Consider the following 14,069-nt stretch of genomic DNA (forward strand, 5'->3'; position numbering starts at 1 on the left):
AGTCTGTAGAATGTTTCCGAAGGGGGAATTTCTAGGAGATGCACAAGAGGTTTGGAGTGAAGGCACTTGAGTACCAATGATTATGTGTTTTGGGGCGGTGAATGTGAGTCCTTGTAATCACATAAAATAGTAGAGTCTCGAGTTGTATAAGATAGCGAATGTAGGAGGTTCATTCCAAGTCGTCTTAGTGTAAATCTCTTAGAGATGAAAAAGAGTTTAAACCTGATTTATTTGTGATCAGGGTCGCGGCATGTTGGGCAATTATCCTTGGCCGTGTTGGGCATGGTGTCGGGTCTTTGACCCCTATATAAAGTAAAATAAAAAGCTTTAAGAAGCTACACGTTAGAGCAGCACAAATTACTGTCCTTCCTTGTTTGATCTAGGTTAACCACCTCCAGATTCGATCCTTGAGGTAACAAGCACGTGTCCAAAATTATTGTAGGATCCATTCCACAGAAGAAAGAGCTACTGCGTCCGTTCTTGTAAGCAATTCTATGATGAAGGATGTCTTTGTTACCACTACAACCTTATACTTGACCTTTTATTTACCACAATCTCTGGTGAGAAATGGTGAGCACACAATAAGCTTACTGAAGACCTTGGGCCCTCCCTCTTGTTCCATTTTCTGAACCTGCATGCAGAGTAGGAGGAGGACGAGGAGTAGGAGCACTGATGATGAAACAACCTCCTTGAGATTTTCTATCAGGTTAATTATTAGATGGTTGTAAAGAAAATTATGCAGAGAAGATATGATTCGACTCAACTCTTATAGTTGTCATCACATCACATGCATCCCAGGCAAGACACATATATAAGCAAATCACATCCCACATATAAAAACCGATACTTTTATTCATCACAACAAAGGTAAATAAAAAAGCCAGTTGGGCGGCTTGATAGGATCTTCTAGACAAGAGAAAAGTCTACTAGATCTCTTCCGCTTATTCAAATTGATTGAGAAATACACACCGAAAATGAGAGCATTAGCCGCTAGCTAGTAGCTTAGAGAGGGTGCACGTAGACACCAAGTGCATCGAGATATATCCCACTGCGTCCGAAGAAGCCCACGATGCTGCTATTCTTTTGCACTGGTATGGTGAAAGTGGTTCCCTTCGCTTGTCCGAAAGGCCCGTATGTCTTCACGTTGGTGACAAATTTCAGTGATGTTATTATGTTGTGGTTGTCTCTGCCATAAAGGCCGAATGTTCCAGAAACTTCCTTCACAAACTCAGAAGTGCCGAGTACGAACTGCATCGCAAAAGAATAAAGAAGTGCTTGTTGATTACATATGAAACTGAGAAAATCACATAAAATTTTATTAAAAGAGTCCACTGACCGTATTTTGTTTTCCTCCAGAACCTCCCCAGGGTCCAACAGTGCGCTTCTGACCAGCTTGGTCGACATAAGAAAATTTGATTGAATCAATGATAGTGCCGCTGCTAACTGTGATGCTCTCTAGACGTCTTGGTGCCTCGACGATGTCTTTATCTGAGCCTCCATTTCCACCCCATGGTCCAACCTTTGTGCGAAGGCTCTACAATATGATAAGACAATTATGTGGTATTTTCTTGAATAAAAGGGACGCAGACACAAAATAATGAAGATTTAGGTGAAGACAAAAAGTAGTTGTATATGTTGGTTATTCATCTCACCTGTGAACCTTTCAGCATGGGACAAAATCCATGGACAGTGAGTTCTATGATGTTACCATCGCTCCTTTGTTCATGGAACTTTTTGTAGATGACACCGATCGCCATAGCGAACTGTCCTGTCCCACCAACAATAGCCCACTCACCTTCTTCGACGGATATCCCCATCACTTGAAGCGTTGATCCCTTAAACCTATATCACGTTCAGATGTGGTTGTTAACTATATCATGCACTGCAATATACAGTATTACCTAATGACATGATCATTTGTGGTTTAAGTAATCAACATGAAGATATATTTCTTCACAAAGATATATATAACCATGTATGAATGCATATGCGTACGTACCTTTCAACCTCGAATGTTATGCTGAAAGTATTCTGCCAGTTACCGGCATAGATATGCAGGCCTTGTGCACGCGCAATAACGGTGGCGCCGGGGCTAGGGCCATCACATATCGGCCAGTTGTTAACGACTGTCGCACCCAAACCGGTAGTAACATTCGAGTCTATTATGCCTGACTGATTCTGGTTTGAACCAAGGGGAGTGTGGAAAAGGTACAGGCTGCGGAAGTTGAGCTCATTGCTCTCCACGAACGCTGCGCGGGGAGTTATCTGGAAATTGGCCATGGTGACTAGTGAGTTGGGTGGGGCTCTGGTTCAAGGGATGTTGTAGGCTTATGAGATACTAGTAGATTGTTGTGTGTGAGAACTAGGAGGTTGGGAGTCGTATTTATAGATCGCTAGCTAGGGCCAATGCCAATGGGAGCATGTCTGGGATTAGATGGAGCGAGACATCCCACGATGTTTTGTGCATGTCAGGATCAGCCATGTGCACCACGAATGACGCTAGGATGCATACGAGTACAGAACTGGTGGTGCTGACTCAGCCTTGTGCATCACGAGCACCTTTCTCACCGGCAACAGAATCACTCGATCACAGCTCTGGTGGCAGTAAGAAATAAAGGCACGTACGGGTAACGCTGGATGCTTTCTTGACTAAGGACGTACACCTCGTGCATCACGAGCTCATGTGCTCTGTGCTCACATTCAGGATAAGATTTTTCCTGCAAGGCCATCATTAGTATATATGCAACGATCCTTAGGTGCTTCTTGTTAGTAATTCGGTACTCCCTTCGTCCGGAAATACTTGTGGAAGAAATGGATCCGAAAATACTTATCGGAGAAATGGATCAAAATGGATGTATCCATTTCTCGCAAGTATTTTCGGACGAAGAGAGTATATATGATTCAGTTTTAATATGAAAATGAAATTTCCCTCTGAATGGGAACTTGTGGAATCCTATGGGATGGACCATGAAATTAAGGGCTGAAGTTGATTACTACATGTTCAAGAGAGATAGGGCCGTGCATCGCGCCTATTTTCAAACTTCAGAGCCCTAGTGTCTTATAAATTTTCGATTCTATTTTTTTTTGAAAATTTCAGATGATCATTGAGTACTATTTCTCAATAATAACCTTAATAATTGTAAAACTCACTATCGCTTGGTAAATTTGACATTCATAATTCAGCCCGTTTGCGCGTTTTAACATGGCATAATTAGGACAACGTTTGCTATTCGAGACACGTGCATCACGAGAACCTGTCTAACCGACAAGAGAATCACTGGACCTCGATCTGGTGGCAGTAAGAAATAAAGGCGCGTACGGGTAATCCGTCAAAAAAAAAGGCACGTACGGGTAGCGCTGCAAACGGTGTTGACTGAGGTGTTGACTGAGGACGTGCACCTTTGTGCATCACGAGCCCTCTCCGTTCAGTGCTCACAATCAGCACAAGACTCTTTTCAGGGAGGGGATCATTACTGTACAAATGTTGTTGCCGCTAACAAGGAAAACATACTGTTAGGCTTGTCCTACTTTTCTAAGTTGTGGAAATCCGATGGGATGGATGAACCATGAAATGAAGGGCTCAAGATGATTACTATTACAGGTTCAAGAGAGATAGGGTCGTGCATCACGCCTTCCCTTGTTTTCCAGTAGAATATAAAGTGTGAAACATATATGGTGATTACTATTCTTCCAAACCTCACCCTTTTCGATTTGATCCGGCCGGATTCTTGGACTAAAGTTCAGAGGAAGAAGAAAGCAATCCGATCTGCTGGTGAATCCCGGCGGCCGGCGGCGGCCGTGGCGCCGTTGCCGGCGGGGCGGCCGATCGGGATCGCGCAGATGCGGGAGATGCGTTTGAACGCACTCCTGGGCCGCGGTCACGGTGTGCCTGGGGTTGGGCCGGTTCTGAGTGAGCCGGGCCCGATCGAGGTTGGCCTGTGTTAACTGGGTATGAGGCCCAGTACAACCAGGCATGTACGTCCAGTTCGACTACGTCTATACCCCCATGCACGATCGAGGGTCCTTCAGTGGGTTTTCGATCGAAACGATCTAGGGTTCTTCGAGCTGCGTGCCGACCGAACTTCTCTGACCGTGGTGCGGGCGTGCTAGGCGAATTCCTCCTCTCCGCGGCATGGCCGGTCGAGGTCTGCTCCCTGCCAAGTCCGGCGCCCGGGCGGTGCGGGACGTGGAGGGCAGGTGCCGCCGGCAGGAGCTGGCCGCGGCGGGGATGCTTTGCCGCAGGGGGCGGGTCGCAGCGGTGCTGGACTGCCGCTTAGGGCTGGCCGTGGTGGCGCTACCCCGGTCCCGAGTTCTGTGTCCGGCCGGGCGGCGCAGGAGGCCGGCGGTCCTAGACCGCCGCTGCCTGGTGGTGCACTCGGGCCCGGCGCGGTTGGCCGCGGGTCGCTGCCTGCGGGCACAAGGCCCTCGGCCACCGGTGCCGAACCATGTGGCCGTCGCGGGCCGCGGCACCCCGGCTCCGAGGCCGCCTCCTCCGGCCTCAGGTGGCCTGCTTCGTCCCATGGCGATGCAGCCCGGGGCCAGACCGCCGCATTTCGTGGCCCGACAGACGCAGAATTCTATGCGCCGATGTTGAAGCAGGCACAGTTGCTGCAGGTTTCGGATAGGAGGGTGAGACTCATCGGTGCCTCTTGGTCAGTGGGGTGATGATGGGCTTAACGCCTATGGAGATGGAAAGCACCGGGGATCCCCGTCCACAGGTGGTGGCCGGGGGTATGCCTGGCAGAGCGATGGCTCGACCGAGAGGCCTTTCCTGGGGCCAACGGGCGGCTTCGTCGAAGGGGCGTCTGGACCGGCTAATCGTAACCGCGGTGGTTTCCGTGGTAACCGTGGTGGCCGAGGTGGCCGAGGTGGCCGCTATCGTCCAAGGCAGCATCCTGTTGTCGTTGACCAAACGGCGGTTGGCGAGGCTACTGAGGAGACTGGGTTGTCGAGCCAGGCTATGGAGGTGGTGACGGCACTAGCGGACGTGGTGGTTCCTGGTAATGGTGAGGTCGAGTTAATGTCGGTGGAGGCCTCTGACAGGGCTGAGCTGGACAGGGCGGCCAAGTATGCGCGCAAGAACGAAAGAATGTTATGTTATCGCTGTGGTGATAAGGGCCATTTCATTGCTGAGTGTGTGGCAGTTTTATGCGATACGTGTGGCAAGCCAGCCCATGAGTCAGGGGCATGTCCGCTTTTGAGAGAGCAGGTACCAAATCTTATGATGTACGGAGTGTACTGTTCCGAGCTCACGTTTTTTGAGTCTTCGACCGAGAGGGAGGTTCCTGATGAGGTACACAGTATGACAACTGGGGTTGTTAAAGTGACTAAAGGTGAAGTCTCTGAGACCCAGATTGTGCAGCGGCTCCGGGAGCTGGCTCCAGGAGACTTCCACTGGGAGCTTGTCAGTCTAGAGGCAAACTTGTTCAGGGTTGAGTTCCCGACAGTGAAGGATTTACAGAGGTTGTTGAGCTTTGGGATGTGTAAGGTGCCAGGTACGGAGGGCATCCTTGAGTTCCACGAGTGGAAGTTGATTGAGCCTCAGGGTAAACCTCTTACACAGGTCTGGTTGTGTTTTTCGGGAGCTCCTTCCAAGCCTTTGCAGGATGCCAGGGTCGTTGCTAGTCTGGGCATCATGGTGGGAAAGACCGAGCGAGTGGATATGGCCTTCACTAGAGCTCATGGGGTTGCTCGCTTACTGGTCAGTATTTTGGACATTGAGTTTGTGCCTGATGTGGTTAAGTGGGCTTATCAAGGTCAGGTTTACAGCCTTGAGATTGAGTTTGAGGATGACAGCCTGTTTGCTGAGGCACCTGCTGCCATTGACGTTGATATGCACGAGGGTGATGATGGCACGGGAGGTAAGGAGACTCCGGCCGCTGATCCTGGACGAGAGATGGTCGAGGGACCGGGGTCTGTTGCTCAGACGACCGGAGGTGGGACGGCGCCTCCCTCTTCTGTGTCGTCGACCACTCTGAGATTTGGATCCATTGAGCCTTCTACTGCACCTCCGAGACTATGGAGCGAGCGGGTGGAATCTCTTGAGGTTTTTGAGCATTCTTTACCTGCGTTGGACTTTGAGGGCCCGGGCGTGGAGGGTTCTGGCGCGGAGGGGGGGGTCCGGAGATAGTGTTCTCGCCTCCCTCGGATATTGTTGAGACGGCTGAGCTGCAGGTGGTGGTTCCGAGCTTGGCAGGGGGATCGAGGCAGGTGGCCTCGGCGCCCCCTTCTCCTCTTGCTCCGGTCGGGGCTATCGGGAGGGAGGAGTTACCTTCGGGAGGGGGGCCGGGGCAGGTTGCCTCGGTTTCCTCTTCACCTTTTGCGGGGCCGGTACTGCAGGTGGCAGGTCCGGTCTTTGGAGGGGGCTTGGGGCAGGTGGCCTCGAGGCCCTCTTCATCTTCTGCGCCTAGGGGGATCGCCCCACCCTTGGTGCCGGTGAGCACTCCTGGCCTGCGGTTTGGGGTGGATGGGGAGCGGGTGCAGGTGGCCCTTGGTTCCCCATCATCTGACTCGGCGCCCTCTCCAGGTCGTGGGGACCGGTTGAGTGTTCGGAGGGTGACAGGCGGTCACTCCCCGGGCAACTTCACGCGGGAGGAGGTTATTCAGTTCGGCGGGATTCCGGACCAGGCGTCTGAGGGCCGACAGTTGAGCTGTCGTCTTCAGGGCCGTCCGGAGGTGGACGACATGCAGCAGCGCTGCGCCATGAGGGTGGCCAAGCTTCATGACGTCCAGGTCACTACTGGTATGTCGATGAATACTTCGAATACTATCTTGCATTTTTCGAATGATGAGATTGTTGACAATGCAAACCAAATAGGAATTTCACTAGGTAATAATGAGGGTGAAGTTTCTAATTCCATCAATGATTTGCTTGATCTAGAAGCCGAGAGGGCTCTAGAATTGATTCGTAACTTAGCCGCCGTCAAACCCATGAATGATTCTGAGATTGATGCTTTGGGAGTCCGGGTGCTCGATGATTTTTGTGCTGATCTCGAGCCTCCCCTCCAGGAGCCGGAGGAGGAGGATGAGAATGTCGAGATGGATGTAGTTAGACCCCCAGAAACAGGGAGAGAGGACCGGGTGGGCACGAGGACCGGCCCTAAGCGCAAATGGAAGCGCAAGATATATCCGACGTCCGCGGTACATAGGAGTGCTAGGATTCGCACGGCTAAAAAATTCCATGATGAGATATGATAGGAATCTTTTGGAATAGCAGAGGTCTTAAGGACTTGGCTAAAAGAAGGTTTCTTGCAGAAGCATCCATCGAGCATAGATTGGACTTTATTGCGTTGTCGGAAACTGGTAGAGTAAATTTCTCACCACAATTTCTCAACACTTTATCGGGGGTTTTTGATTTTGACTGGCATTGTCTTCCACCGAGAGGAAGATCGGGAGGGGTCTTACTTGGTGTTAGATGCGACTCTCTCAAAGTTCGAAGTGTGATCATGGGAGATTCTGCTGTTAAGTTCAGGGTGCGGTCCAAGGTTGATGGATTTGACTGGGCTCTGGTGGCGGTGTATGGTGCCGCGCAGGCAGAATTCAAACCGGATTTTTTGGCCGACCTTGTTAGAGTTTGCGGGTCTGAGCAACTCCCCATTCTGGTTGGGGGAGACTTTAACATTATTAGGAGACGTAATGAGAAGAACAATGATAATTTTGATGGGAGATGGTCGTTCATGTTCAACACTATTATTGAAAGCTTGGATTTGAGAGAGATTGAGCTTTCAGGTAGGAACTTCACATGGTCTAGCGCTTTGCCAAATCCAACGTTTGAAAAGTTGGATCGGGTACTTACTAGTGTCGAATGGGAACAGAAGTTTCTCTTTGTAACAGTTCAGGCTCTCTCTCGCGGGATTTCTGATCACACGCCTCTTTTAATTGACTCTGGTGGGGCTACCTACTCGGGCAATAAGAATTTGTTCTCGTTCGAGAGAGAAGGCTTCCTGGATCTCGTAGCCAGAGAGTGGGCTAAGGATGCAGGCGGTAGGAGTGCGCTTCAGCGCTGGCAGAATAAGATTAGACATTTGAGAAGTTTCCTACGTGGGTGGGCTAAACATCTTGGTGGGATTTATAAGGCTGAAAAGGAACGATTCCTTGCCCTTATTCAGGCCTTAGATGTAAAAGCAGAAACTACGGTTTTGCTAGCCACCGAGCTTCATACCAAGCTTGACGCTGAGATGAGGTTGAAAGAGCTACTTCGTGAAGAGGAATTAAAGTGGGCACTGCGAGCCAAGGTACGAAGGGTGGTCCAGGGGGACGCGAACACTCAATTCTTCCACATGATTGCCAATGGCAAACATAGGAAGAAGAGAATCTTCCAGCTAGAACAAGATGAGGGTACAATTATCGGTCAGGATAACCTGAAGCTGTACATTACTGAGTACTACAAACGATTGTTTGGACCACCAGAGGAGAACTATGTGTCGCTGGATGTGTCTAGGGTCCAAGATGTACCTCAACTTACTGCTGTGGAGAACGATATCTTAACCGCCCCTTTCTCGGAAAAGGAGGTTTTCAAGGCCATTTCCAAGATGAAAAATAATAAGGCACCTGGTCCGGATGGTTTCCCAGCTGAGTTTTATAAGAAGTGTTGGCATATTATTAAAGGGGACCTCATGCCGATGTTCCATGATTTGTTCTCGGGACATTTGCAGCTTTTCCAACTAAATTTTGGAACAATAACCCTGCTCCCTAAGAAAACAGAGGCCGTGAGAATCGAGCAATTTTGGCCTATCTGTCTTCTGAATGTCAGTTTCGAAATTTTTACCAAGGTTGGGACGATTAGGCTCAGACAGATTGCGCACGCCGTTGTGCAGCCTTCTCAAACGACTTTTATGTCGGACAGGAACATCCTGGAAGGGGTTGTGGTCCTTCATGAAACGCTCCATGAGATTCACACGAAAAAACTTGATGGAGTTATTTTCAAAGTGGATTTCGAGAAGGCATATGATAAAGTCAAATGGCCGTTCCTTCAACAGGCTTTACGCATGAAGGGCTTTGATGAAGCTTGGCGACGCCAGGTGGAAGCATTCACGCAAAAAGGGAGTGTTGGAATTAAAGTGAATGACGACATAGGTTATTATTTCTAAACACACAAGGGTCTGAGACAAGGCGATCCTATGTCTCCAATATTGTTTAATATTGTGGTTGATATGTTGGCGATCCTGATTGGGAGGGCAAAGGAAGCCGGTCAGGTGGGTGGCCTGGTGCCTCATATAGTTGATGGTGGTTTGTCCATTCTGCAATACGCTGATGATACAATCATTTTCATGGAACACGATTTGGCAAAAGCGAGAAACATGAAGTTAGTGTTATGCTTATTTGAACAATTGTCGGGGCTGAAGATTAATTTGCATAAAAGCGAGCTGTTCTGCTTTGGTACAGCCAAAGACGAACAAGAGGCTTATAGACAATTGTTTGGTTGTGAAGTGGGGGCTTTACCTTTCACGTATCTCGGTATTCCCATTCACCATCGTAAGCTAACAAACAGCGAGTGGAGGTTCATCGAGGATTGGTTCAGGAAGAAACTGAGTTGCTGGAAAGGAAAACTCATGTCTTATGGAGGCCGGTTGATTCTTATTAACTCGGTGCTCACGAGTTTACCTATGTTCCTCTTATCCTTCTTTGAGGTCCCAGTTGGGGTTAGGAAAAGGTTGGACTTCTATCGATCCTGATTCTTTTGGCAGAGTGATGAGCATAAGAGAAAATACAGACTGGCCAAATGGGATATTATCTGTCGACCAAAGGACCAGGGGGGCCTTGGTATTGAAAATCTTGAAGTTAAAAACAGATGCCTGCTTAGTAAGTGGCTGTTCAAGTTGTCTTCTGAGACGGAGGCAACGTGGGCGCAGATTTTACGTAGTAAATATCTGCAGTCCAAGACCCTATCCCAGGTCACTCTGTGACCTACCGATTCGCCGTTCTGGAAGGGGCTCATGAGAATCAAAGCTACCTTCTTTAACAGAACGAGGTGTATTATCGGTAATGGCAACAACACTAGATTCTGGGAGGATACGTGGCTTGGCGACACGCCTTTGGCGACCCAGTATCCGTCCCTATATCGTATTGTTCAGCATCGTGAGGCCCTTGTTGCCACGGTTATGCAGTCCATTCCACTCAACATTCATTTTAGGAGGGTGCTTGTGGGTGATCGATGGGAAGCATGGCTTCACCTAGTCCGTAGACTAATGGAGGTTCAGTTAACTCCTCAGCCCGATCAGTTGTGTTGGAAGCTTACTAGATCTGGGGAGTTCATAGTTAAATCGATGTATATCGATATCATTAACTCTAGTGTGATTCCTAGTTCCAAATATGTTTGGAAAGTTAAGGTCCCTTTGAAGATTAAAGTGTTTATGTGGTTTGTGCATAAACAAGTAATTTTAACAAAGGACAATTTAGTTAAGCGCAACTGGACAGGTTCTACTAGGTGTAGTTTCTGTGATCGGGACGAGACTATCAAGCATCTCTTTTTTGACTGTCCGTTGGCACGAGGGTTGTGGCGCTCTGTGCAAATTGCCTTTAACATTACTCCTCCGACTTCGGTCAACACGTTATTCGGGGCGTGGCTTGCTAGGATAGAGTCCGAAACAGCTAGACACATTCGTGTAGGAGTATGTGCGTTGTTATGGGCAATTTGGAATTGCAGAAATGATTTGGCTTTTAACAGAAAAACAACTATTCATTTTTTGTAGGTTTTATTCCGGGCTACTGCACTGATCTGTATGTGGTCCTTACTCACTCTGACGGAGGCCAGGAAGCGTTTGGTTACTGGATCTGTCCGGTGGGAGATGGTAGCGCGGGATATTTTTAACCGATTTGGATGGCGGTCATGTAATAGGATGGGCAATTAGTTTACCTATCTTTTATTTTTCCTGCCGGTTGTGGCTTATTGGGCTTTTTGTTTTGGCGTTGAGGCTCTGTGTGAGCTAGCTATTGCTTTTGTTTGCAGACTTTAAGACGTTGTTGAACCTTATTTACTCTCTAATAAATGTGGCCGTATGCATCGTTCTGATGGAGAGGCCGGGGAGCCCCCCTTTTCGAAAAAAAAGTATGTGGCATCCTATGTAAGATACTGATCATGAGAGTATTATGGTTTAGCAAAATAATAGCCCTCTTATGAGGTCAAGTACATGTATGAAAATTTCAATTAATAAATATAACTATTTGCAATATATGAGAAAGCATTTGCACTCAGCCTACCGATAGTCCAGCTCGGCTCTTATATCGGGAGGCAGTCATTTAATATTTTGCCCAAAATGCGCATACATATTTGTCCCATCAAATTCATGTAAAAATAGAAAGAAAAAACTATTTCTAAATATTTTAAATTAAATTATTTTCCTTTTTATGTAAGTACAAAACATATGCAACAGAATAGTGTAAATTCATACTCTCTCGGTTCGAAAATATAGTAACTGTGCGCCCCGTGGTGCCACCTGGCTTATGCATAAACCATGCGGCAGGCAATGCACTTGGCTTATATGTATAAACTCCGTAACGGGCGATGTCGGCTTATGTATAAACCCTGCAACAGAAGGTAGAACTCGGCTTATACAGACGGTGACACATGGCCCTTAACACTCAACTGTCATCATGTTACTTTATTCAACCGAGAGCCACATGGAAACACTCGTTTATACATAAGCCGGGTTTTTTTTTTGTTATGGCTCTCGGCTTATACTGTATAAGCCGGTTCACTATAAACCGTGTCCTATAAGCCGGGAGTTTTACTCGGCCTATTCATAAACCGAGTTCAAATCGGCATAAGCCGAGTGTATTAGGCACACGGCTTATAATTTTTTTCCCTGTAGTGCCATATACCCACACCACCACGCCTAATCGCTACCTCATGTCTTCTTCGACATCGCCATGTAGGAGAAGCCTCAGATAATCACCATATTAGCATAGGTTTGACGTCTCTGTTCTAGGTTTGGCTTTGGTCATTGTCCCGTTCGGATACAAAATCATGGGGGTGTTATTTTCAGGTTACGATGGCAAGCTTGTGAACCCAATGTCTCTTTGATAAGAGATGTCCAGTCCCAGGAGAGGCTTTATTCTATCTGGTCTATCATCAATCTTGTGCTCTAGCATTTAGTGGTTGGCTTCTACTGCCGTATTCAATCGACATCGAACGCGCCAGCTTGACGAGCATACCCGCAGGCAAAATAACTCGAGGGTCTTAGGAAGGAGATCAAGATGAAGGAAACATCACCAAAACCAAAGATGTTGCTCTAGTGTTCAATCAACAGTGAAATGGAGCAAGTCCATTGCACATGAGTTGCCATCAACACCAGCCCTAGATCTGCAAAGGGGCCTCCAAAGTCTGGTTCACAGGAGGGCCGGACTCTCTTGTAAACTTGGTTATGGCTGAGATGCCTCCTTGAGTAATGGAATTTTTTTTCCCCGCAAAAAAAAGGTTGGAGGTTATGAAATTTAGATTTGAAGTAAACAAAATTTATCAAAATAGGTAAACAGGATAAAAATTGGTAGCGACTTGATTTCTTGTTTGACTGTAGGTCAGGGGGGTATCAGATGCGAGACCAAGTGGCACACACTTGTTAGACTCGGTGCAGAAGGAGCTAATTAAGTTTGTAAAGTGTGCCCAACCAAGTTGATTGCCACTAACCTTATGAACGCGGCCAGCTTGGTTTCCTTACACCTTGCACGTTCCCTCTCAAAACTACAACTCTTCCCATGGGATGCTCCGATTTCTATGCAGCTTACTTCACAAATTTTCTAAAAGATAGTTGAAATGTAACCGCAGCCCCATGTCATGACAACATGCCAAGTTTCATGTTTTTCAGGCCACATTCAGGACAACATGCCAGCCATTGCACCTTAAAAAATATCACTATGTTCTCTCTCTCTCTCTCTCTCTCTCTCTCTCTCTCTCTATATATATATATATATATATATATATATATATATATATATATATATATATAATTTCTACAATAGCTTGCCACAGAACTAGTTAAGGTTTTTGACGGTGTAAAAGTTCTCAAAAATTCTGTAAAAAATACTGAACCAACACACCTATAATATAAGATGATCCAACGGAGGGATTGAAGAAATATGACTGCATGTGTCCTGGACAAAAAGAACAAATGTTTCAATATATATTGATCCGGAAGTGAGCTGAAATGCTTGTCTTTTTCCCTGAGGACACATAAATTCATATTTTTACAATCACACTGTTGGATCATCTTATTATATTAGAGTGCGGCTCCCCTATTTATTTCATATTTTTTACTTACTTTTAAACCGTTAAACGTTCAGCAAGCCTTAACTAGTTCTCTGGCAAGCTATGCATATATATATATATATATATATATATATATATATATATATAATATAGACAGTCTTTTCTGCTAATATTAGCAGAATAACTATTCTGCACACCACTTCCGCACTGCACACTGAACGTAAGTGCACGTCATTCTTTGAACCAAGTGTTTTGCAGTACTCACACGAGTGAAGTTCTCGTCAGAAAAAAATTGCACGCGTTATTTTTTCGGTACTGTTTTCACTCTAATTTTTTAACCGTTTATCGGAATGAGGCGTGTAATATACCGTTGAAAAGTTGTGGATTAGGCGCAACTTTGACATGTTGAACACTTTTCAAGATTCCACACGGTTTAAGAGCAGTTTTGAAAATGCTGCTGCCCATGACGAGTGGCAGCGAGCGTTTTTTCGCGATTTCCTCCAGACCGCTCGTCGGAATGAAGCAAACGATATGTCGTTGGATAGATATCGTCGAGGCGCATCTTTTTCATATATAAATCTTTCTCTAATTTGTTATGGTTTATAAGCAGTTTTAAATTTACTAAATCGCGTAATTCTGTTTTTCAAGTTTTTTTTTAAATTTTTGGTACTGTTTTCGCTCCAGTTTTTGAACCATTTGTCGAAACGAGGCGTGTGATACGCTGTTGGAAAGCTACGAACGAGGCGCAACTTTCATATGTTGAAATAGTTTTGAGATTCCTTACGGTTTTAAGTTAATTTTAAAAATCATGCGATGAACGACGAGTAGCAGCGGCCGGTTTTCACGAAATTTTTACAAACCGCTG

At 46.7% G+C, this 14,069-nt stretch overlaps 1 protein-coding gene across 1 annotated transcript; it reads right to left on the reverse strand.

Annotated features, from left to right (window-relative positions):
• Window positions 1–832: 832 nt before the first annotated feature.
• Window positions 833–2,364, reverse strand: LOC606359 (mannose/glucose-specific lectin). Its single transcript, XM_044466003.1, has 4 exons — window positions 2,000–2,364; window positions 1,653–1,842; window positions 1,337–1,534; window positions 833–1,248 (listed from the first exon to the last, which is right to left on the reverse strand). The coding sequence occupies exons 1-4, from the start codon at window positions 2,278–2,280 to the stop codon at window positions 1,003–1,005; spliced, it is 915 nt and encodes a 304-aa protein (XP_044321938.1). The 5' UTR covers window positions 2,281–2,364; the 3' UTR covers window positions 833–1,002.
• Window positions 2,365–14,069: the final 11,705 nt, after the last annotated feature.

The sequence above is a fragment of the Triticum aestivum genome, chromosome 2B (assembly GCF_018294505.1).
Source record: "Triticum aestivum cultivar Chinese Spring chromosome 2B, IWGSC CS RefSeq v2.1, whole genome shotgun sequence".
Classification (NCBI taxonomy): Eukaryota; Viridiplantae; Streptophyta; class Magnoliopsida; order Poales; family Poaceae; genus Triticum; species Triticum aestivum.

Bases quoted from the DNA above. Each gene is read 5' to 3' on its own strand.
- LOC606359 (XM_044466003.1), bottom strand. From the start codon at position 2,280: ATGGCCAATTTCCAGATAACTCCCCGCGCAGCGTTCGTGGAGAGCAAT. The intron at 1,843-1,999 runs GTACGTACGCAT...AACGTGATATAG, and splicing joins ATAACATTCGAGGTTGAAAG to GTTTAAGGGATCAACGCTTC. The intron at 1,535-1,652 runs GTGAGATGAATA...ATCATATTGTAG, and splicing joins CCATGCTGAAAGGTTCACAG to AGCCTTCGCACAAAGGTTGG.